The sequence below is a fragment of the Notechis scutatus genome, chromosome 2 (genome assembly GCF_049901735.1).
Source record: "Notechis scutatus isolate UNSWTSFEM ecotype Mainland chromosome 2, rNotScu1.2, whole genome shotgun sequence".
In the NCBI taxonomy this organism is placed as follows: domain Eukaryota; kingdom Metazoa; phylum Chordata; class Lepidosauria; order Squamata; family Elapidae; genus Notechis; species Notechis scutatus.
This window is the reverse complement of record NC_142010.1, coordinates 78955721-78980644: the sequence shown is the minus strand read 5'-3', so window position 1 is coordinate 78980644 and position 24924 is coordinate 78955721. Positions and strand designations below refer to the sequence as shown.

At 35.6% G+C, this 24924-nt stretch overlaps 1 protein-coding gene across 1 annotated transcript in view; it reads right to left on the bottom strand.

The window, feature by feature from the left end:
• Positions 1–8061: 8061 nt before the first annotated feature.
• Positions 8062–24924, bottom strand: part of COL23A1 (collagen type XXIII alpha 1 chain) — a 307738-nt gene continuing 290875 nt past the window's right edge. The window contains exons 23-34 of the mRNA XM_087955257.1: positions 24211–24261; positions 22807–22866; positions 21217–21243; positions 20534–20560; positions 18101–18172; positions 17964–18017; positions 17356–17382; positions 14532–14585; positions 13264–13350; positions 12387–12449; positions 10107–10145; positions 8062–8603 (exon numbers count right to left, since the gene is read on the bottom strand). Of these exons, the coding sequence (XP_087811383.1) occupies positions 8550–8603; positions 10107–10145; positions 12387–12449; positions 13264–13350; positions 14532–14585; positions 17356–17382; positions 17964–18017; positions 18101–18172; positions 20534–20560; positions 21217–21243; positions 22807–22866; positions 24211–24261 (615 nt within the window). The 3' untranslated portion in view covers positions 8062–8549. The remainder of the gene's footprint in view (positions 8604–10106; positions 10146–12386; positions 12450–13263; positions 13351–14531; positions 14586–17355; positions 17383–17963; positions 18018–18100; positions 18173–20533; positions 20561–21216; positions 21244–22806; positions 22867–24210; positions 24262–24924) is intronic.

Sequence of the window (24924 nt, the reverse complement as noted above, 5' to 3'; positions counted from 1 at the left end):
AGGAATGTCTCCCCCATATTTGGTACTCGGAAACAACCCAGCACCGTGGATGTTGGTGATTTATTTTCTTCGAGAGGCATCCCACAAGACTGATTAATTTACATAAAAACTGTATATCTAGAGATAAGCGAATTAATGCCTTACTCACCAATTTCAGAAGACTTAATTTAATGTTTCATCTTTCTTGCACCACAGCTCAGGGATTCAGGGAAATGGCATTTTCTATCAAAAATTGATTTCTCAGTAATACTGTAGTCTATCTTGATACTCCTGGCCTTACTTAACATTTGCTTATGGTGATACCATACTTGCTTTGTTTGGAGCAAAGATTAGAAATTTATTGATATATTTTCTTCATATAATTTTGTCTTAAGTCAAGAACTAAGCAAAACATCAGCATTTTATGTGCCAGTGACTTAGATAATTGGAAAATACCTTTGCACAAAAACCATTTATCTCTTATTTTAAGGTCTTGTCTTATGTACAAATTAAAACAAAATGGGAGACAGCATTTAAAACTGGTCCTATTTGAACTTTAATCCCATGTCACCAACTGACCCAAAATTGTGATGTTGAAATTTGTTGGTGTGGGATGATTTGAGAGAGGCTTCTGAGCAGGGGTTTGTTCCAAGGGTAGAAATAAGAGTCATTTGCCTAACAGAACTCTCCTTTTCTCATACCCAAATACTGCATTTTTGGAAGAATAAAAAAGAAATTTCATGACCGTATATTACCATTTTTTCTCCAAATTTTGGAAGAAAGAATTTTAGAATACCATGTCTTGCCCACCTTTGAATAAAACAGTTTAAGGTTTAGTATGTTGTAGAAATATATCCAATTGCTCCTTATTCAACATAGGAGAAGCCAGTGTCATATAATAATTGAGGTGCGGTTGCAGGACAATAAGGTTGAAGTCCTTCCTTAATGAAACAATAAAAGATTAATAATGAACTTTGAACCAATCAAAGTCTTTCAGTCTATCTACCTCTCAAGATTATTATGAGTAAAATCAAGAGGATAAAATATTACTGTGTCCAAGAATTATGCACACTTTAAAACTATTTAAGTGTTTTGTATCTGGTAAAAACATCACTCCTCTGGAATTCATTAAAGCACAGATTTTTGTTTGTCTGTGCAAGCTTGATAAAAGATGCTTCTGTTTTAATGAATCATGTCAATACAGCACTATGTCTTTAAGGCAACTCTTAAACCATCTGCACTTTTCTTCCAGAACTCTGTAGAAAACCATTACTGCTTCATTGAGTAGAAGATCATTATTTATATGTTGTCCAGAGCACTTCTTGATGACTTTTGAACACCTTGATTACCTTGAACACCTGGATAAAATGGTGTAATATACATTTAATCAATAGCGAATAAATCTTGGTAAGGCAAAAATGTATTTTAACATGTTGTGTGAACAATCCCATTATATATGTGCCAGGTTATTAGAAGCTGCTCTATTTCACCTGCAAACTGCTCTGTAAAAATGGGAGCCATGTATTGTGGTTTTGATTTGAATTTGTAGAACAGAGGCAATTCATATTATGTAAGAATTTTATTTAAAATCATGACTTCTTTTTGGGTGGGTAGGGATAGAGTATGAGATACAGTGAAAATCCCAGCTATGCTAATGTTCTCCGTTGTTTTCTGTGGGTAACAATTTTATTTTCTGGATTAAATTAGTTGTCCTTCATGATGCTCTTTGTCCCGGTTTACCTTTTTTTCATGGGTAATCAAATCAAATAATCTTTATTATAGTCTTTCATTAGCCTTTACAATAAAATGAGTACAGTAAGGGGTTAGCATCCCTTAAAAATAATAAACATAAAATTGATAAGTGGGCCCTTATATTTGAATGGCTGGGATAATCGGAGTACACCTTAGAGGCTTAGAGCACCATATGAGGACTGAGTAAAAGTTCTGCCTCTCTGGATCTACAAAAGCAAACTCTCTGCAAATAAGAAGTCATATGAAATTTTTCCCCCAGCAGACTTAATGAGAAGGCATCAAAGCGAGATGTGGAAATGGCCCATCCATAATAACTTAAGATTGTGTAGTTACCCTGCTTATGCCTAACATTTAGCGATAGAATTCAGCAACGCTGATGATGTCATTTTTACAAGCAATGCCCCTGATTCCCTCTTTTATTATTGATTTGGCTTTGTCCAGGGTTAACTGGCCCAATATTCAGGAGAGAGACCAAGACTGAAAAGTTCTGCTATACAGATGCGGTGCCAATGACAGATTTGACAGCTGTCTTGACAGCAGCAGAGGCATCAGGCCTGTAACATGGTCCTGAGATTAGAATACTAGTATAGGATTCTGGTTTATATTGCCAGGAATTTTATTCCTTTGATCCTGAGAGACTCAAGGTTGACTTAGCTTTCCATCATTCCGAGGTCCGTAAAATGAGGATCCAGTTAGTTGAGGGGCAACTTGCTGACTCTGTAAATTGCTTAAAGAGGGCTGGAAAGCACTGTGAAGTGGTATATAAGTCTAAGTGCTACTGCTCTCTGCAAGCAATGAATGTGCTGTTTCTGCTTTAGGTACCCCCTCCCCCTCCTGATCTTTCTTAGTTTCCCCTCCCCTCTAACAATCTGTATAGCATTGGATAATATGCTGCTGAGATTGTGCTCTGCTTTACTGAAGATTTTTTTGGATAGGGAACCTCAAAGTTAATCCAAGCCTGTCCCTATCATTCTCCTTGGAGAATGGTTGGCGCTGTTTGGCTGAACAACCTGTATTATAAGGTGATTGAGTATTATCTGATGTTGTAAATGAAATAATCTTCAAGTAATTATTTCAGAATATAGGCCTTGTTAATATAACATTGTTTCTGGATTGAAAATATTTAACGCTTATTTTTAGTTGAAATTCTTGTTTGATATATAACTGTAGTTACAAATGCTGCAGTATAGAATAATCATAGAAAACAATCTCTACAAGAAGCAGTTTATTTTAAAACTGTTCAAGTATCACTCTTACTACAGATTAAAACACAAAACAGTGGATACACTGCCAGATATGCAGTGATTGTTGTAAAATTTACAAAACAAGCAATACAATTCTTAATAATGAGTAATACTGTATTAATGCCTTCGTTTAAAAAATAATTGTTCCCCTATATTACAGCTAGATATACCACTTCTTTTGTCATGTACACATTAGAAATTATACAATGAAATCAGTAACAGCGAGATATGACTTGTATAAAATATTACCCTCTTTGTTTTGAAACAAAGCTTTACATTTTATTGAATCTCAGAAGAGGGTTTCCAATATAAACATGAATTACATTCACAGTTATGCTTGCCTTGTATCTGTGTCTAATTATTTAATATGTTGAGACTGCACAAAATAAAATGTACATGGTCAATTAAAAAAATCAGATACCATATTTATATTATACCTATTCAGGTTAAGCTGAAGTGAAGGAAGTTTGAATTAATGCATCTTACCCTGACAGTTTAGATATTGTATCCACCTGCTATGACCGAATTCAACTTCCTGCAATTCTCAAATCTACTTGAGAGATTTGGGAAGTGGAGGAAAGAGACACTCCAGGATATATTTGGAGAATGTGTGGTGGAGAAGGACAAAGATAACTTCCCTTGCATGCATTGCTGGTAATGAGTTAGATATAGCCAAGGTAGCCGCTTAACACATTCTCAAATCTGGACTAGAAGCCAGTCCTGTGACTTGTACTACCTGAACATCTGGGCCTGCCAGTATTGAGGAACAGACAATAGCATCTGGAAGGGCATGATTCAGTAACAAGTAACTGAGATGCTTATCCATCTATCCATCCATCCATTCATACTTATTTTCAAGAGAGTCACCAGATCCTCAGGTGATACAAGTAACTCTTGTTGGATCTGCATGCCAGGACAAGATCTGATTCACCAAATCCATCTGAATTCCTATCAGCCTTATTAGCCAGTTATGGATGCTGTAGACAGAAGTTATAGTCCAACAGCCTCTGGCTTTAGGCAGTGCATAGTGCTGATGAGTTGTTATTAACAGCAGTACATTCTCACACCTGCCAGGGCTATGCTGTCATTCCTGTTCATATCTAACATTTTATATTGAGGTTTCCTTAGAAATCTAAAGGGCAAATAAGTGGGATTTAAATCTAATTTCAGCTGAACTGTAAAAGAAACAAAAGGAAGAACAATTATTTTTGTAGTTACAACAATGTGTGGAATAAATGCAAAAGGTTTGCAAAACATTATGAATAAATTGATTTGTGAGACATTCCCCTCCATTTTAGTCCTACATTTATTAATCAGTAGTTGAACTTTAGATCAAATTTGGAATTGGTTCAAAAGATTTTTAATGCGTTGTTTTGGGTTAAAGCTAATCATGGCTTAACACTGTATTGAGAAAATAGACATGATAGAACCTAAATTAAATGTTATCAAGTCTGTACACTCTTCAGCATGGGAATCTAAATCATGTTTACTATGCTTTATCAATTCTATTTTTTCAATAATAAGACTATTGGGGATTAATTTGCACTGGTTATGAATAGATAATATATACTTAATGCATTCAGAGCTACAGTACAGTCAGGCTACTCCTTGACTTAGTAACATAGCCCACAATTTTGGTCATAAGGGTCATAAAGCAGATCACCACATAACTGACTAGTTGCAAGTCAAGGACCTCTATCTGTATATGTTTTACAGCTCACTTGTGTAGTAAAGTAAGATCAACAGTTACCTATGGGTAAGTTTTTATTTATATAAATGCCTACCACTCCAAATTAATTTAGTCAATAAATGTCAGTTACTGAGTATGTTCTGTATTACCAGAAGATAACGCTGAATAAGTATATAATTATTCTATTACAATATTAATAACTTCACAGGACATTAAAACGGAAGACTTTTTGAGAATAACTAATTCAATATCATTTTTAGATGAGAGTGACTACACTATAATTTAGATATTATATAAAGGCTAGTTGGACTAAGTGATTGATATGTTCAAAGATTATCCCCAAAAATGAAAACTGTAAGATGGTGCTACAAACAAGATAAATATGTTGTCTGGGTGTTAGTTAACATTTCTCATTCTCCAAGATAATGCCAATGCTCATCATCTTCAGTTCTGCTAACATCTAGTGGTGATTTACCAATTTAACTATCCTTACATAGAATAAATAGGATATTTCTATTCATTTTTTATTATTTTTAATTATCCATATTAAAACATATAATACTGCTAAATGAGGGTGTACTCAGGAAGGATCTAAAAAATGTCAAGATGATGGCCACCCCAAGGAAGCAATCAAAATCACCTTTTATATGCCTTTTTTGTGTATTCACCATTTTAATTGTTTTGGGCCTCCCAAACCAGACACTCATCCTGATAAATATTTTTAAAAGAATATCCAAAGAATCATTTTTTCCATAACATTTTTGCTTGTGCTTTATTGGTAGTCTTTACTTTGTTTTTTGTATCTTTATTCTGATGCAACTTCCTTAAAAAAATTACTAAACGCTAAACCAAAAACTAATCTCATTAACTGAAATGAGAGTATTCTAGGAGAAAAATGCCAGCTAACATTCAACATTTTATTATTTTCAGAATAGTTTCCTCACAATTATCCATACCACAAAATGTGACACTGATAAATATTTTGAAAGGAGTATGCAAAGAATCTCAGTAGCTACAATGAAATTTAACTAATTTCAGAGTTATCCCACAGAAAAACATCTGCATATTTTCTTTCATAAATCTGTTGCTTAAGATGTTATTTAAAACTGATACTGTGATACATATTGTTACATTATTAATATATTGCTACAATTTCTATATAATAGGTGCAAGATATGAATCTGTGACAAAATATTCTGGAAGATATAGGGCACTGTGGACTTTCATACCATAAATGTTGAGGGAGGGCCCTCTGACAATTTTTTTTAAGCAGAACTTTCTTATAGCAATAAGTAGGAGCATAGTCCAAGGACATGTGAGGGGTGGCTGAGCCTCATGTTCTAACTGTCAAATTAGTCTGCAACTGCCGGTTTCTTCCCCCTCTATTCTAGTTGGAGTTCTTAGCTAGAATAAGCCTCAGGACCTCTCAACCAATGCTACCTAAAATTATTTAAAATAAATGCATTTTTGCTAATTGGTGTAGATAGGGAAGATTTCTTTTTAACGGGAAATATCACAGAGGTTTTTAAGAAGATTTTTTCTGAAAGTTCTCATAAAAGTTGGAAAATTACAATTATGAATGATATCCCCATCTTGACAATTCCCTGGTTCTGTGCTGAAAACATGGCCTGAAGTTAATTCCCTTATACTTTCTGTGTACTTTCCCTAGATTGCTATATGCTCTATTTTTTTTAAAGAAGAGCATTAAAATAAGAATGTATTAAAATAAGTATTAAAATAAGAATGAATAAAATATCTTGCCACATGGTAAGAGTGGAAGAGAAAGACTAGGAAGTCATAATATTTAACTTCTCTTAATTCAGTTATATCTTCATTTAATTAAACTGATGTTTAATGCTATACAAAACTAAATGTCATATAGGCCTCAAAAAATCCATAAACTAACTTTGACAACCAAATGAATTAACACAGTGAAGCAATGTTAACTCTATAATCTCAAATTTTAAGAAACTTATGCATCTTCTCCCATGAAGACTTGTACAGTAATTTAAAGTATTGATTGAAGCTTGTCTAGAGTACTTTAAAAACATTTACAACAGAAAGAACAAGCATTCCTGCCAAAGATTCATAGAATAGGGTCTGTCTATACAAATGGTTAGCCATTGGTGTCATCCTTACTGAAATAAATTGGAATCAATAATGCAAACCAGTACTTTTGGACATCCTTAAATTTATTTTTGGGAATGAGGGCTAAAACTAAGAATCAGGATAAAACTAATTAATACTAAGATAAAATGAGAAGGGCAAAACATGCTTTCTAAGTATAGTTAAACCACACGTTATGTTTACTCTTGATTTCTACATTATGTGAATACTAATTGTAGCATGATTTTTGCTGGTGCTTGAGGAGGTGCTTCAAATTATATTCTGATTAGTCGTAAAGGAATTGCTATGAGGTTAAACAGGAACAATTCCTGTTCGTACATCTTTCTAGGCAAAAATTACAAAATTATTCCTCAAATCTTTTTGCATTCATTTTGGAGTTCATGAAACTTTGTATTCGGGTGACCTTAGAAAACAAGCATCTTGTTAGATTGTTACTCTTCAGCATTTTATACTTTGAATAAAATATTGAATAATCAAAGTTTGGAATTTTAAACTTATGTCAGGTAACATTATTCAGTTGGATCCTGGAAGATTTTTATGAATGGGAGAGCTTTTACTGTCTATGAAAGAGTACTGATATAACTGATATTCAATATTTTATTTGAAATGATGGTTTAATGGGTTAATTCTGGTGAAAGGAAAGGCAACACTTCCTTTTTCTCCAAAAGCTTAAGGTGCATTCTGGGTCTTGAGGATACAGAAAGGTCAAATGGCAAAAATCCTTGCTCCCTTTCTGCCAGTAACCTTGCAGTCTTGCAGGCTGCCAGTGAAAGAACAATGCTGGCCAATGCTATGTCTGTTAGAGGGAACAGTGACCAGGTAGATGTATTTCCTAAGCAAGAACACTACTTCCTTCCAATGATATTATAAACTAGAAATCTCTGCTTGTTATAACCAGAATCTCCAGACCATTGTGAACAAGGTGAAATTATTTTTGAATTAGTAACTGGATTATAACTACAATGGATTTCATAATCCACTTGTATAATTTCATAGATGCAATCTTGGGACTGAAATAATATAGCGTTGTATATAGAGACATTTGGCTTTTGGGGCAAACTGTTTTGAAGCAAGAAAGATGCACATGTAGCAAATATAATTTGCATAAAATGTGGAGCTCAGCTTTTTTCCTTCTGAAAAGAGCCATTTTTATCACCAGGTTAATTACAAATGCTTTAACAATAGGTTGTTTCACGTTACTCTTATAATCTTATATATTATAATAGAAACATTCATATTAAATGGTTTGATGAAACACTCACTGGTGGGTTGGTGGGAATAATATTTTCTGTATTTATTGAGTTCTGTGATTCCAAAAGAATAAGCAGCACAATGGGTATCTTTTCCAAGTTTGCAAAAGAGAGAAGCCATGGTGGGATTTTTGTTTTTAAAGCAAAAATTATTATTTTTCAAATCTGTACATTGAGATGAATATTATAGAGTACCCTTCATTTTATTAAAATAATAATAATAATAAAGATTTGACGGTTGAGACGTTCATGTTTTTCAATTTCTGCAGTAAAATAAAGTTCCACAAAGGAATCTTTCAAACTTTAGTCAGACTGAACATGTAAAGTGGGTTTTTTCCCAGAGATGATACTTTCTTCAGGAGGAGAAGCAGCCATGGGTCACGAAATGGATCAGAGTGACCCAGGATGAAACTAGTTTCTTCAAGGTTGAAGCAAGAAGCAACAAGTGTGGTTATAGCTGTGTTACCTTTCCAGATTGGAAATTCTTCCGCAAGGTTTGTTCAATTTCTAGGGCTGAATCTTTTTTTTCTTTTTCATTTTCTCTCCCTTTTCTGCCTCTGTCTATGTGCAACAGAGTTAGAAAGTTGAAAGCTAAAAAGATTGTCCAGGAATGTTCTTTCTCCATGCAATAAAGCAAGTATTTTCAGTATGGTTAATCCACACAATAGCATTAGCAGCAAGTGACATCCATTCCTGACTGTTTCAGAATGTTGAGTGCTTCTGTGTTTCTGCATGTGTGTATGTGTGTGTGGTCTGTTCATATTTTAAAAAGTCCATATATGACAATATTCAGTATTACAAGATCAATATATTACTGTTGAAAACATTGTTTTGTGATTTTTTTCCTCTTTATATAAAAAAAATAATAAAAATAAACATTTATCTCACTATTATTTACACAGTCCATGCGTGTGGAATCACTGCAAAATAAAACAAAGTAATGCATGTTTTAAAACAGGCAGGCAGGCACTTTTCTCTCAACACACTGTTTCATTAAAATGCAGTTTCTTTAAATATGTCCTTAAAGAGCAGTAAACAAGGCATTTTTGAAATGCTGTTAGGGAACATGTAGACAAGCCTTAAAACATAAAGAATCTATATTTTCAGTGTTCATGGCAGATGTATGAAGCACATTTCCTATTTCTCTTTCAAAGACAAATGGCAAAGTATATTTTAGAAATAGGAACATGTCATTTACATATGTTTGATAAGATTTGTGGGAAGATAGCAAGGACACAAAAAAGAGATTGTAGAAGTCATCCACTATCTGTGTTTTGCTGCTGGGTACTAAAATTCAAAGTAGCAAAATTAATCTTGTTATTTTGATGGTGAATAATTGTGTTTTTCAACCTCAAGGCAATTAGAAGGTCTCTTTTACTTATAAAGATCAATGTATGTGAATCAAAATGTGGGTAAAAAAAGTTTTATGTTAAGGAGGAAAGTTGTTGCTTCTCTGACAGAAACCCTCCTTCCACTTGCATGAGCCAAGTTCATGGACTTTAAAACAAATGGTTAAAAGCACATTAAAAATAAACATAAAAACAACTGAAAAGCAAGGTGCAAAATCATATTGAAACTGAAGTAAAGGCAGATTTTTATGCATTGCACATAATTGTTATTGTTAACTATAATTTGAAATTCGACAAAGATAGGAAGTATTTGCTTGTCTCTGACTTAGTCCTCTTTTATATTGGTATTAATACACAGTCCTAAGCCCTTTTCAGCTGTTATGAAAATGAGAAAATCAACTGCATTCAAGGCTTGAGTGTATTAGCCTTACTTTCCCTATGAGGAAGCTAAACACCTGCAGTGGAAAGTCTCTTCTATCCAATGAATATCTCCTTAGTGGTTTCGGAAAATCAGAATATCATATGAAGAGCCTCTCCATTCTACACATGGAAAGCAATACAAATGGGTCATCCCAGAGCAAATCAACAAGGCTATGAAAGCACAAAGATCCAGATTTACTTCAGTTTATTGTTTACAACTGAATATACTGTGTTATCTCTCTTGCTTAACAACCATCCAAATTCAGGACAAAAATATAAAATACATTTGTAATACCTTGTGCCAACATCCTGGTACTGGTAATCCATCTGGACCCTGTAATGAAATTTAAAAAATCATTTTGTATTATTGGAAAACAGCTAAGAAGCAAATGCCACTTCATGATGACTCTGGAAAGTCTACAGCAGCTATTATAAAGGGCAGCTAATGTGAAGACCCACACAAATCATGTGCTGGTTTGAAAAAAAAACACATATTGGAACAAACAATGTTTCATTAGTTAATAGCCATTAAAAAAATCAAATCTCTGGATTCTCCCATGCATTTATCTTCTCAAGGTGTTTTGATTTATGGAATCACATGAATCTTTGAGGCAGGAAAAGCTATAGCATAGCTAAATTAAATCCGCCTGTGCAGTCTGTAGGAAGTACTATTGAATTTAACTCCACAGCAGGTTCTGATAGAAGTTTACAAAGGCTATATCCTTATGAGAGTGGGAACAATGATTAGGAAAATCCAAGCATTTTTTAGTGTTTTTTTTTATTATTATCCTCCATGTCCATGTTTTCAGTTTACAACTATCAATTGGTGGAGGGACACACTTGATACATTAGCTATATAAACATGTCAGGGCTCTGACAAATCCACCCCCATTCAAATCATAAGTCTCTAGCCGCATCTCTCAGAGTAAAAAATAATAATGATTTATTAGGAGTGACCATGCCGGCGTTACCTGGGTGCAGCCAACACTAAGACAAATCATTCATTTCCTCCTTGACTCTAGTCTTTCCCCAACCCCCTGGATGTATATTTTCCAATGGGACACATCCATAGCCAGGAGTTATCAATTATGCTTTCCAGTAATAATATCGCACAACAACAGCTTTGGGCTGCCAAGGCGATTATATGAAGCATTTCAGGAATGCACTACTTCCCCCCACTCCCTTTCTGCTGGCAACTAAAAAAGACCAAATAAGTATTTTTTAGTTGACACATTACAGCAGTTATGCACAACATGCTCAAAAGCTCCTCAATCAATTTTGCACAAACAAGATGTGCTTCATAAAGCTTGTGGCATCTAGATAAAAAAGGCTGGAGTAAAATACAGTAAATGGAACTTGACATCAGATATTAAAATTTGCAATTTTCTCCTAAGAATCTGATGGGGTAAATTAATGGCAACCACTAAAGCTGATGCATCACTGATTGCAAAATCTGACTGAGGAACCAGAGCAGACCCGAGTTTAAAAAAGACAAGGCAAATAGAACAACTAAAATCAACCATGATATTCATAGATGGAGGAGACCAGAAGACAGGACTGACAAAGCAGACCTAATTGAAAAGAGGTGAATTGGAATATCCTCCCAATCCAGGATTTTGTTGAGATTTTCAGAGTTTGTCCCGAAGGTAGCATTAGCTGTTTTATGTAGTTCAACCAACACAAACGTTAATAATTCAATGAAGTAAGATTTGTACTGTTTAAAGAGACAATGGTGGGATCCAATAAAACTGAAAAATACCTTATGAAGCAAATAGCTTGTTAGGAAGTAAAATGGTGATTTGAAATGGCCCAGATTTAGACTTAAAAAGGAATGTCCTGGTGCTTTGAATCATCCCCATTTCCCAGTAATTATTAAGATGTGACAACTATACTTCTGTGAATCAGGCAATCAGCCCAATCAAAACTACTTTTTCAGAGCCAAAGCAAAGATAGAGAAGAAACAAAAAGTGGGTACCGCAGAAACCAAGGAACACTTAATATTAACAAAGGGAAAATAGCCATACATTATGAACATTTGGCTGAATATTACTGCTAAAACACAAATCTCACTGCAGCAACATATAGCGTGTGAATTAAATGTTGTCTTTGACAACATCCTGTGTGAAATCACAAGTCAACTTGCTCAGATGTTCTTACAGTCTAGAGCACATGGGTGTAAAATTCAATTGCGTCATGCGATGTATTGCAATGTTTTTTGCTTTTGCGGAGCCAGGGTGAGCGTGGCCTGCATGTGACGTACAGCAGATTCTGCTTTTAAAATATTTTAAACACACACACACACACACACACACACACACACAACAATAATTTGCCTTTGTGACTGGCTGCGTTATAGAATTTTGTTTCCTATACTCAAACATAGTAAGATGCTGATCCAAACTTTCGAAGATTTTTAAGATGGAGTACATAAATCCCAACTGAAAGATTTTGAGAAAGGTGCCACCCTCTGTGAAAGAGAAAGATAGTTTCCCAGACTGGGAGGAAGGGAGAACATGGGAAGATGTCAAGCAGAAAAAGTCATGCAGGAGGAGGAAGGAAGAGAAAGATACTGTACCAAAGGACACAGCATTTCCACACCATCCAGTTCTGGTAAATTTGGCTCCCCTTTAAAAATGAACTGTTAATTGAAAATGGAGAGAAGATTAATAGGAAAGGAAGAAGGAACAGAAATAAAGAAAAATTCCGAGGTTGACTGAAACCTTATAGCTGGAGTGGTCAGCCTCCTAAGAAGAGGCCTAGTGATAAAGTGATGTGACCCAACAGAGCTGTCCAGTTTTTTTCAACTCTAACCTTTTTTGTGTGTGTGTGTTCTGTTTTAAAGGGAGGACCAGGAGCAGAAAGTAGGCGAGCTGTTCGATTTCTTCTCAAAAACCTACATTTTTGGGGAGGTTGGGTATCTTAAAGAATACAATGGAAGCAGTTTGACTTTCAGAGGCCTCCTACTCCTTCTGCCATCCTTATTTTTGGAGGGCGGGGGCAAGGAACCACAAGAATAGTGTCCTTGGAAATGGCGTTTTGGTGATGTGACCAAAATTAGAAGCCACAACCAAGGGACTCCAAAGCTGACCACAGCCTGTTGGCTACCCACTTTTGCTATAGAGGCTTCAGGGACATTCAGGATAAAACTGACAGGTGACAAGAGGGAACAACAAAGGCCTTTCTGTTTTTTAATGAAGCAAGGCTTTATGTGGTATTGTCCTAAAATGACATGCGAGGAATGTGGCTTTCAGGATGGTTTTAGCCATCTGTTCAATATTAGGGAGCAAAAGCACATTCTAGTCTGTGGCATAAGAAAGGCCAATAATCAGAAGTATTAGCATTCACTTAGACACTTTGTTTCAAACAGTCTCTCTCTCCAAAATGTTTTGAAATAGTATACTAACGTTTTCAAGCACATCAAGAATATTCCCCCCCACACAATAAAATCATACCACGGGGCAAGGCTGATCTAATCCAGGAGGGCCTGGTTCTCCTTTTTGTCCCTTTGCTCCTTTTCTGCCTGGCAATCCTCTTTCTCCCTGTTGACATTAAAATAAAGAGATACATATATTCTTAAAGAATTTGAATGACAAATGTCTCAATGTCACCTAGCTGAATTCTATTTTGCATAATAGAATGAACTATTTGACTTAAATGACTGACATGGCTTCAGACCCTTCCTACAGAAACATTTGACTGATATAAATAATGGATATGAAACAGTGATCCAAGAAATTAGCTTAATAAAAATTAAGATGACTTCTCTTACTATAGAGGACTTGCATATACATGACATTGTTAAATACCTAATAAAGAAGGTTTAGATATCAGGGGTGTCAAATTCAACAACATGTCCTCATGTGACATATCACAACTTTCCCCCCTTTGCTAAAGGAGTGGGCGTGGCCAGCACATGATGCATATGGCCTGCGGGCCGTGAGTTTGACACCCCTGGTTTAGATTAAGGTTAGCAGTTTTTTTAGTCCCCCATAACTAAACAATAATGGCCAAATAAACAAAGAATGTTCAACATTTCAGAAAATCAGCATATACATATTCTTCCCTGTACTCAGAGTTGGTAATTCTAGGAGATTATGATTTCTGAAAATGTTTTATTTAAATCTGGGGACCATAGGTAGCTTAGATGCTGTGCTGCCAAGCCTAAATTAGATCTGTAACTTGTAAAGAAGTTTTTACATAATGTAAAAAAATAAAAATGTAAGCTTAACAGAACTATGAATTATATTATGACTTATATTCATTCTTAAATGTTTTCCTATACAAATATGTGGAAAATTAACATATCAAGGAAGATGATTTTTTTAATGTTTTTAATAAGACAATGTCCGAGAGCAGAGATGTCTTATAAAGGTATGGGAATAAAATAAAAAGTACTAAAATATATATGTATATATTTTTCATAAAAAATATAAGTATAAATTTAAAATATAAATTTTCCAGTACAAAATGTGCAACCACGTATGGTTTTAATTATGTGAATTATTTGAATTAAATACATTGAGTCGATTATTAAGATAAAGGGTAATATTTGTACAAAATACTGTGCTAATAGATTCTGCCTTGTTAGAATATAATATGACAAATTATCTATGCTTAATCCCATTTAGATTATATGGGAGAGTAAAGGTGCAGAGATAGTTTTTTAAAGAGCTGAAAACAAAACAAGAACTTTATTCAGAGTTTTAGAAATGATTGCAACCTTTTCTCCTCTTTCACTTTTTTCTCCTTTTTCTCCTCGGAGTCCAGGGAAACCCTAGAAAAATAAGGCAGCAATATTTAGAGTCAAATATACAAAAATAACATTAATCATAAAGCAAAAGACAACACATTGCTTTCTTTCAAATAAGTATAGCCAAGAAACATTGTCAGAGGAAAGAAGAAACATTTTTTAGTGTTGATGTGTACATGCATGAGGTTGCACACCCACAGAGACTTGTGCGCATGCGCTCACACACACACACACACACACACACACACAGAGAGAGTTATACAATCTTAATAGGAATTCTGAAATGTATAGTATTCAAATCTGTTAAGAAGCCACTAGATGGCACAGAACTCAAACTCAACGAACAGGACAACAGCACTGCATTATGACATCCTTATGATAGGGACCATATGAAGAAAGCTGATATCTCCGCTTCAAAACCATGTGTAGTTTAGAGTTCACTTTTTAATTTACTCAGAAACTATGACTGATAGCCACTGTAATCCAGAGAACAGAAAACCTGGAAGACTTAATCTCAAGCATCCCGCTATCTTTCAGTTTATATCTTTTATTTAGAAAACAGGAGTGAATGACCTACTTTAGGACTGCTTTTTTTCAGCTGAAGGACAAAGTTTATTGTAAATACTACAGATAGATCTTGCCTTAATTGGGACCAGCAACCATGTTTCAAACCTAAGTGGTTGTTAAAATGGGAAATTAGGTGACCTTTATTGTACTTTCTGGCTGGAAAGAGACAAGACCACTCAGTTCCACACTTTTCGCTTTTGTTCACCTCCTAAACACTCTTCTGCCTTGGGAATTGCTCAAGTGCCTGCTTACTATCTTGTACACACTGATAAAAAAAGGCAAATGTGCCAGAACCCAGGCGGGGAGCCATGGGTGCACTACCAAAACTGCTTGCAGTAGTCTCTTTCTTTCCATTCTCTCTGCTCTATGGGAAAAGAAGGAAGGAAGCAATTTTTGTAGGCAGAAACATTGTCTTGCTTGACCCTTCCTCCCATCCCCACTCACAAAATGGAGAGGTTGTAGAGGGATTTCAAGAGAGCAAGATGCACATCAAAAGCAATGTGATCAGAGTTATGAATGCACTATGAGGGGGGAGGGAAGAAAGCAGTTTTTGTAAATCTCTCCTTTGACTCCTTTCCACTATTGGTGGCATCATCACATTGCTTTTGGAGTGTAGAACAGCAAACAGCTTGCTCTCTTGTAATCCCTTCCTCTAAAATCTGCTCTGCAAGGGGGTGAAAATTCAGGTCAGGCACAGAAATTGGTTGTAAACTAATAATATATTCCCAATTAATTCCCAAGGAGGCATACAAATTATTTTATATATATTATTTTATATATTTTATACTTTTATATATATTTATATATAATTTTTTATATTTTATATATAAATGAAGCTACAAGCAACAAAATGACAAAAAGCAGCAGAGGATAGTTAGGACTAAATTAACAGAATTAAAACTCTAAATTTTTTGCATGTTATTTAAGAGTATATAGGGGAAACATGAAGTGAACTCATCACAATCCACTTTTCTTGATAAACCAAAGCAGAATTAAACAAGGTAGAAATATCGGGCAGAACATGGGTTCTGGAATTATTTTCAATCTCTTAATAGTAGCTCCATTTTGGGTCACATGACCAGGAATTCAGAATACAGCCATCAGCACATTCTGAGCCACTGTCCACTTTCCTTCCATTGAAGCACAACAGGGTATTAAATGGGTGTTGTTTATCTGCAGCCCCTAGTCAGATCCAATCTATGTTTGAATGTGATCACCTTCCGCAAGAATCAGTATCAACCCCTAGGGATTTATGGAATTATCCATTATTGTTATTATATCCAAAACAATGTGGAATTTCGGCTGCCAATTTTTTAGCTGTCATTAACCTTCATATTCATAAACTTCTTCCCAATAATTTAGGATGTTGTACTGTATTGGTGTAGTATATGTGCAGATCCAAGCAATATGACCTTTTGTAATTGACAGATGAAAATTTTGTCAGTGTACAGGTTTTCTAAGTGCTGCCCAAGATTTTTTGGTATGGCACATACTGTGATGATAATTACCACCACTGATTTATGCCATAATCTTTCAATTTCAATTTTCAAATCTTGATATTTTGTGATCTTCTCCAATTCTTTGTCTTATTCTACTATATCACATCAATTATCCATACTTCTTCAACTTCAGTTCAATCTGGTGTGTTATGAGCCAAAACTAGATCAGCTTATATTCAAAAATCCCACAATATTTTAACCTGCTCATTTTTGATCACTTTTTAAATTACCAGTTTTTCATCACAGGCACATGAAATTTTACATATGTTCCAGTGAATCATTATGGCAACTATATTACATCATTGTTTATAATCAGTTTTTGTGATCTTCTTGCATGAGCTGAGTATATGACATACTGTTTCTTCTGCTTCTTTGCACAATCTGTACTTTGAATCATTTGATGTTTTTTCATCAGTTCTGGTCTTTTTTATTGTTTATAATATAAAATACAAAAATACAAAAGAAAATAATAGGAAAGAGTGGGAGGGAAAAGGGAAAGGAAAGGTGTAGAAAAGAGGGAGAAAAGAAAGAAAAGGCAGTACCACTTGCGTAAATGGAGCTGCACATATGTACGCTTGCTGGTCACTCATGCAAAGTCATCCCCTCTCCATCCTCCCTCCCCACCAGTCCGCAAAGCCAGAAAGTTGGGGAATTCTGATCTAAATTATTTCCTACATTTCTTGGTGATATATTAATGACACTGTGTGGGTAAATTATTGATTACTTACATCTAATCCTGGTTCCCCTGGCTTTCCCTGCATTATTAGAAAGGAGAAATAAAGAACATTGATAAGATGACAGTGGAATGGCACATTAACTGGGTTACGTTTAGTCTATAATTTATATTAAAAAATACCAAATCTGGGTGTCTTAGTAGATTTATTGAGTTTATTTATTTAGTGTTTGGACACACAAATCTTTATTCAGCATAATTTTAGGGACAAAAAGAAAGCAAATGTGATAAAGGTTTTTTTTTTTATTATTTTTGTACATTTTTTAAAAAAAATTACAAACACAGATAGCAGATTTTCTCCTATATTTGATTTAGGCAACCTGGCTAAAATGCATCCCTGAATTTCAACCTATGAGAATTGGAGCTGTCCCTACTACAAGTGTTTGCTTCCCTGAAATACAGCTGCCTTCTGTAGATCCTTTCAGTAGTAGAGACAAGAATTTGGGCAGAATCAACTGCCCAATGATTTTTCATGACAGAAGGATTTAGTCTGTTGTGCTAAACTAATTATATCCAAAATGCATTATTTAGGTGACTTCATAGCAGATTAAAAATAAGCAATGCATTTTAATGATCTTTAAAAAGGAAAAGTTCAGTTCTCACCTTCTCCCCTTTGGTACCTGGTAAACCAATAAGTCCAGGAGTGCCAGGAGGACCCTAGAGAAAATTAAAATTATCAAGAAGGTTTGGGATATCTCCTCTGCTCTACTGGGCAGGTTTCATAAGACTCTGTTACTCACATGTGGCCCAAGGGGTCCTTTTTCACCTCTATGGCCACTTTCACCTTTTGCACCCTTTGAACCATCTGAGCCCTTAAAGGAAAACAAGTTATTTTGATTAGACTTTCAAATAACCACATGCTATTTAATCACATGCTTTATCTCTGCTTCATAAATCAGTTCGGTTTGCATGGAGTTGCACAGCACCCGCTTTTCTCAAGGGAAATATAAGATGGTATATTCTTTAAGAAAAGTTGCCATTCTTCTAACTCTTCATTTTATCTTCAGAGAGCCAGTTTGGTGTCTCAGTTTAAGGCGTCAGGCTAGAAACTAGGAGACTTTGAGTTCTAGCCTGTGTTTGGCACAAAACCAGCTGTGTGACTTTGGGCCAGTAACTTCCACTCAGTCCTAGAAAGGAGATAATGGCAAACGATCTCTGGAAAAACAAATGCTTTCCAAAATAGCTGCAGGGACTTGTCCAGACAGCCTCTGAGAATCAGGCACGATTGAATGAAGTGGGGGGGGGGGGGGGAAAGCACCCTCTTCATTACAGGAAAAGAAACTGCACTTTTTTCAGTTTCCCATTATAACAATGTATCTTGAAAAAAAATAGTATTGAAAATAATTCATTCCATTTTTTTAATCCTTAATTTATGCCATATACACACACCTAATCCTTACATATATCTGTGTATCACTACTATGGATTTATCCTATCCTCTTTTGCCTTATAGTGTAAAGTCTATCTTTGGTGTATCCATTTGTACCAGCAGTTCCAGCTGTTGTAGTATATTGAGGTGTCTTTATTTTTTAATGCCAAAGTTAATTTGTCCATATCTGCACAACTTGAAAATTTTTGAATGATCATCTCCTCTGATAGAACATGAGGCTGCTTCCAACATTGGGCAAAAGCTAATCTGGCTGCTGTCAAAATGTGTATTATTGTGTATTTCGCTTTTTTGATATTTGTTTACCAAAGATCCCTAACAAAAAGGACTCTGGTTTGTATTCGATCTGTTCTCTTGTCATTTCTTCCAGCCAATTTCTAATTTTCTGCCAATATTTTTAAGCTTCTGTACAGGACCACCACATATGCAAAAAAGTTCCCTCTTTTTTTTTTTTTGCATTTCCAGCAATTCGGACTCATATTGGGGTGCATCTTTGCTAATCTCGAAGGAGGAAAGTGCCATCTATAAAACATTTTATAGGCATTTTCTTTATATTCTACCGATTTTGTAATCTTATTATTTCTACCCCCAAAAAGAGGTCTTACAAACTGTTGAAGATGAGAATGTTTTTAATTGTTTTCTATTTTTTCTTTCTATTTTCTTCTCCCTTTTTCTCTCTCTCTTTTTCATTTGTGTATGTGTTGTCAATTTTTTTTAATTGTAAAATCAAAAAAATTTATTTATAAAAAAAAAGAAAATAATTCATTCCAATTAATATTTTGTCATCACTTGAACTAAACACACCTCCCAACAAAAATAATCTCCAGATAGTCAGTAGAGAAATCCCTGTATACATCAATGTGTTTTTGTTCAACCGACACCTGAGAGACAAAGTTGTTTTACAAAGTTTTTGCCAACATTTAATACATTTCAAGACTGTTTACTAGGAAATCAACAAATGTAAGATGTGCTCCCTAGCACTGCAATGTAGAGCTGAAAGTCTTCTTTAGAGCAAAAAAAAAAAAAAAGAAGAATTTGCAAACACCCTTATTCCTGACCAAAGACTCCTTTGTAAATATGATGAGATGTATATGCCTATTGCTTGCTTTCAAAACTCTATGTTAAATATACAGTGATTTTAGTGTAAATATACAGTGATTTTGGCATATTTGCATCAGAACAGGTTGAAATTGGATTTTCATGTAATATATTCCCCCTGTTTGAATCATCCTGATTTCGGTGAATGTTTTCATAGACTTCTTGAAAAATGTTTCTGAAAATGTATTGCAAAAGTTGTTTTATCAAAAAAATAAACTGTTGTTGATTCCACCTTCTAAATCCATAATCAGAATTGATCATCTAAATAAAATATTTTATACTTGTACAGCCTGCCTACTTTTTCTTCAAATCAATGTTCTATTATAAATTCACTTCTCAATGCCTATGGTTTTCCAACTTCCTACTTGTCTTCCCTGCTGATTTTGCTTATTGAAAGCTGGCAGTGAGTATCAGAAATCACAATCTCATGATTGAAGCTCCCTGTTGCAGTGTTGCAATGGAGACAAGTATGCAAATACAACTGGTCTGAAGATCTTTGAAATTTCAGTCACTCAGGAATAAATGGGTCCTGGATTTTCTATGCATTCTGTAAGTTAGTTGATTTGAGGTACCTTGATTCAAAAATGGTTGCCCTATGATGCACTGTTTCAACTCATTGAAGGTTGCAAACAGATAAACAGACAGGAGAGTTTTAGCAATATATGGATTAAAACTTTTTATGACACACCTTTTGTCCTTGACTTCCTTGAGGGCCCTGTAAGACAACAATAGAACATTTGAAAATAAGATCTTTTTAAAGCTATAGGTTTATATCTAATATATTAGTAATCCACTTGTGTCCCTTCTCTCATTGAAGGCACTTCAGTGCAGTAGAAGATTATGTGGAATGGGAAGATGTTTTCTCATTGTTCTTTGGGACAGCCCACACTTTGATTTCTTTTCAGAAGAGGCTAAAAATTGAACAGTCTTTGTAGACCACCTGGGTTTGAAAGCTGGAAGTGAGTTTTGAGGTCATGTTATAAGATAATCTAAAGCACTTCCCCAGGACAGGATGCAGAGCTTGGTCAAAAAACTGGATCCCTTGATGGCCTGCAGAGTTTAGCTCCATGTACTGCTATTGATACATACATATACAGGGTCTGGAAGTAGCAACTTTAAAGGGTGTTCTTGATGGAAAGAACGGAGTATGACCTATGTGCTGAAATTATAGACTCATAGAAGGGCTGATGAAGGGAAAATATCTCAGCAAGGAATATTCCTTTGGGAATTTTATAAACAAATAAATATTCCTTTGGGAATTTTATAAATAAAATGAAGTGATGTCATGTATTACTATAATGGCCATTAATGTGACACAAATTAGTGGAAATATATGTGGTATTGTCTCAGGTTTAGCTATTAAGGACTCACCTTATGTCCTTGTATCCCTTGAGGACCCTAGAGAAAACAAGTATTCATTTGTAAAATATTCTAAAATAATATTGGAGGTTTGAAACATTTGTGCTCAAAATGTCAGCATAACAAAGCCGAATTTCCCCTACCAATTCCAGACATTTCCAAGATAACCTATACTAGCTGGGAACAAAGTAGTTGTACATTAACATTTGTGGGGCCCTATTACTCATTCCTGTTATTATTAATGTCAATACCCAATATTAAAGACTCAATTCTAAATGTTTATTACCTTGGTATACAGGAATATTTCATCTTGTATTCAAAACTATTCCCCTAATTTTATTTCTGAGAACCTTGGTAAACTGCTAATAAATATTTAATTATATTTCTAAGCCAATGCATCAGTCTAAGGTTTAGCTTCATAATCACCAAAACAAACAAGCAAACAAAAACATGTTAAAGGTGGGTTTGACTCCCAAATGTTGAAGGTATCATTCAAAATTTGCCCAACAGTCGAGATACATAAATAGGCATTTAATTCAGGAAGATCTTTAAGCATTGCACAAGTAATCCTTGGGTTATGACCCTAGTTGGGACTAGAATTTCCATCAGTAAATGAAGTAATAGTTAAGCTCATGATAGAAGTTACAAGCCTGTTTTGAGTCCTTGCAGGAAGAAGGCTGGGCTGAGGGTCTGTGGGCATGCTCTGTTAGTTCTGGGATTTCTGCCAGCCCTTCCTGAAGTCCACAGGCCAGTTCCCTAAGAACACTTCAAAATGAGCTGAGGAAAGCATGCTGTGCCTCTATGAAGCCCTCATCCCACTACTTCTTTCAGTTCCACCATCACACAAAAACACTTCCTGAACAACTGCCATCTTTGCCCTGGGAGCTGCTGCTGCTTCTTTGGCCCATTGCACTGTCCTCTTCATGGTCTGTGGGCTATTTCTCCTTGAAGCAGAAGATGGGGCAGCTCTGCCCGCTCTTTTGCTCTGTCTCCTCTGCCAGCTACGTCTTCCTGCATCCTCCCTGGCTGGACCAGTTGGCAGATGAGGCCCCGCTGTCCTTTCGCACTTGCTGTGCATATCCTGAGGATGCATCCTTGTCTAGCCCCTGGAACTTGGATCAGCAGTGAGGGAGGAAAATGGCGAAGGTCAGCGGAAGGTGGCAAAGGTAGCCAAGGCAACCCAATCAGGGTGGCCCAAAAGTCAGATATGTTGAGAGACAGGCATGTGGGGGGACTTGAAGTAGAAGCAGTTCACGCAGGGCAGGAGAAAGTGACCAGGGGATACTGCAACTAGCTGTAAATGTGGGCTGGTTGCCAAGTGCCCCAAAATTGATCACATGACCGCACTGCACTGGGCAGAATTTTGAGGACCAGTTATAGCTACCATTCATCCAGCAATGTCATAACTTTGAAGGGTTGCTGAATGGATGGATGTAACTCAAGGACTATCTGTAAATGTTGGCAATGATCATCAAAGGTTAATTTTTTTTTATTTCAAAGAGATCTGCTTGGTTGGGGGAGGGGCGGGGTCATAAAAACTGCAGAGTTGTCAATAGCCCAGCCAAGCTACTTGTGCATGAAAAAGGTTCTGGTAACACTTACCATAGGACCTGGTGGACCTCGTAGACCTGGTACACCGGGAGGCCCTGGTTCAGGTATGATCTGCACATGTAAATGACATTACAAAATGACATTTACATTGAACTGTAAAACCACACATGAAGAAAGTTAACTCTTCAAAATGAAAAGTGGGATGTCATTATTGGAAAAGCACGGCAATTAATAGATGGGGAAAACATTTTAAAATTATTCCTTTAAAGAGTGAGCCTGGGTTATAGTGTTTTCTGTAAACCCCGTATCTCTGTGATGCCTCAAATTTTTACAGGTTTAATGTACCCATCTCTTCTCCTTTTTATAATATCATGCACTGTGTTTCTGGGTACATTTTTCCTGAAATACTCAATGGGTGCAAGATCTACTACTCAGCAATAAAGCCTGCCAGAAAACAGCAGAAATGCATGATCATGGCATACAACAATCTAGACAGGAATTTCATACATGTGAAGTAATACTGCATCACAGATGGGCAATTTATTTATTTATTTATTTTATTTATATTGCCGCCTATTCACCCATGGTGACTCAAGACGGCTTACACAATGTAAAATCATATTTAAAACAAAAAATAAAAACAAAAACAATAAGAACTAACAAAAAGAATCAAATAAATTAGTAAAGTACAATAGAACAAAATTTGGGAAAACAAAACCAAAACCAAACCAAAAACCAACTCCCACCCACCCTCCACCCCGATGACAGTGGGTCACACTAGCCATCTGATGGGTTCCATCCCTCTCTGGGTTCCCCAGGCCCATTGGCAAAACCAAAATTTGTAGTTTTTTTAACCTTCTTGTGGGTCTCGAAGCTCTTTCTAACCAAGACTGTTTATCACACAATCTCATGCTATTTTTCAGTAAGTAACAGATAGTTACTGCTTCTTACCTTAAAGCCATATTGCAGTTTAAAACATCTACCACCTTGTGAAAAAGCCCAGAATATATGGCTCCGTAGCCTCTCTAAGGTTAGGTAACTACAGCCATAAAGATTGTCGTTGTACAATCTATGGAGAGGTTGTAATCTCCAGTTTTATGTTATGATCTTAAACTTTTCTTGAATGTAAGCAGCCTTGCCATCCAACTTAAATGAATAATTTCCAAATAAATGACTTGATTCCAGATATGAAAACACTCTTAAATGCCCTGAAGACTCAGTGAATCCAATGAGCATTTTAATACTTCTATGTGTATTTTAATTACATTTTAACTGTACATTTTACTTTTCCCCCAAACTACCGTATTTATCACATGCTCAGAACAAGCACACAAATATGTTTATTATAGAAAATTGAATTACTGCTTTTATAACAAGGCTGTAATTTTTCACCTTGACATATTTTGGTAGTAACTTGATATTTGATAAGTAGATAGTCAGTTGATAACAACTTACAAGGTTTTGCTCACAGGGTGTCCCAGGTTCTCCTCTAGGTCCATCAATACCCTAAACAGTAATAAGAAATAAAAATAATGATATCTAAGGATAGTTCTAGATAAAAATTCCCCTGTCCAGTCGTGTCTGACTCTAGGGGGCAGTGCTGATCTCTGTTTCTTAGCTGAGAAAGCCAGTATTGTCTGAAGACATTTCTGTGGTCACCAAAGTGTACCTACTTATCTACTCACATTTGCTTGCTTTCAAACTGCTAGGTGGGCAGGAGCTGAAGCAAGTAACAGGAGCTCACCCTTTTGCATGGTGCTCAGGTTTTGAACCTGGGCTGACAGCTTTCCAACTGACAAACTCAGTTTCTTTAACTGCTGAGCCATCTCCCTCTAATTCTAGTTAAAGGAAAACAACTCACTTTGCTTTCTCTGGAAGTGTTATTTGAGCTGATTTCCCAATTAGCCTTCAGCACAAGGGGTTGGTGTGTTTTTTTGAAGATTGCTTTCCTCTTGGCTCTTATATCCATAACCAGATAATCACATAGTTTAGGAAAACCTCTCTAACATATACTGTTATCAGCAGGGAGTCATGTCTCCACAGTGAATGGCAAAGATGGTTTGATGATTAAGGAGTAATCAAATGGTTGGTTTTTCAGCCAACTAAAACCAACACTGAGGTGAGCCAAACCCCATAGTTGCATAAAGAAGCTATTTCACTCCTCTTAAG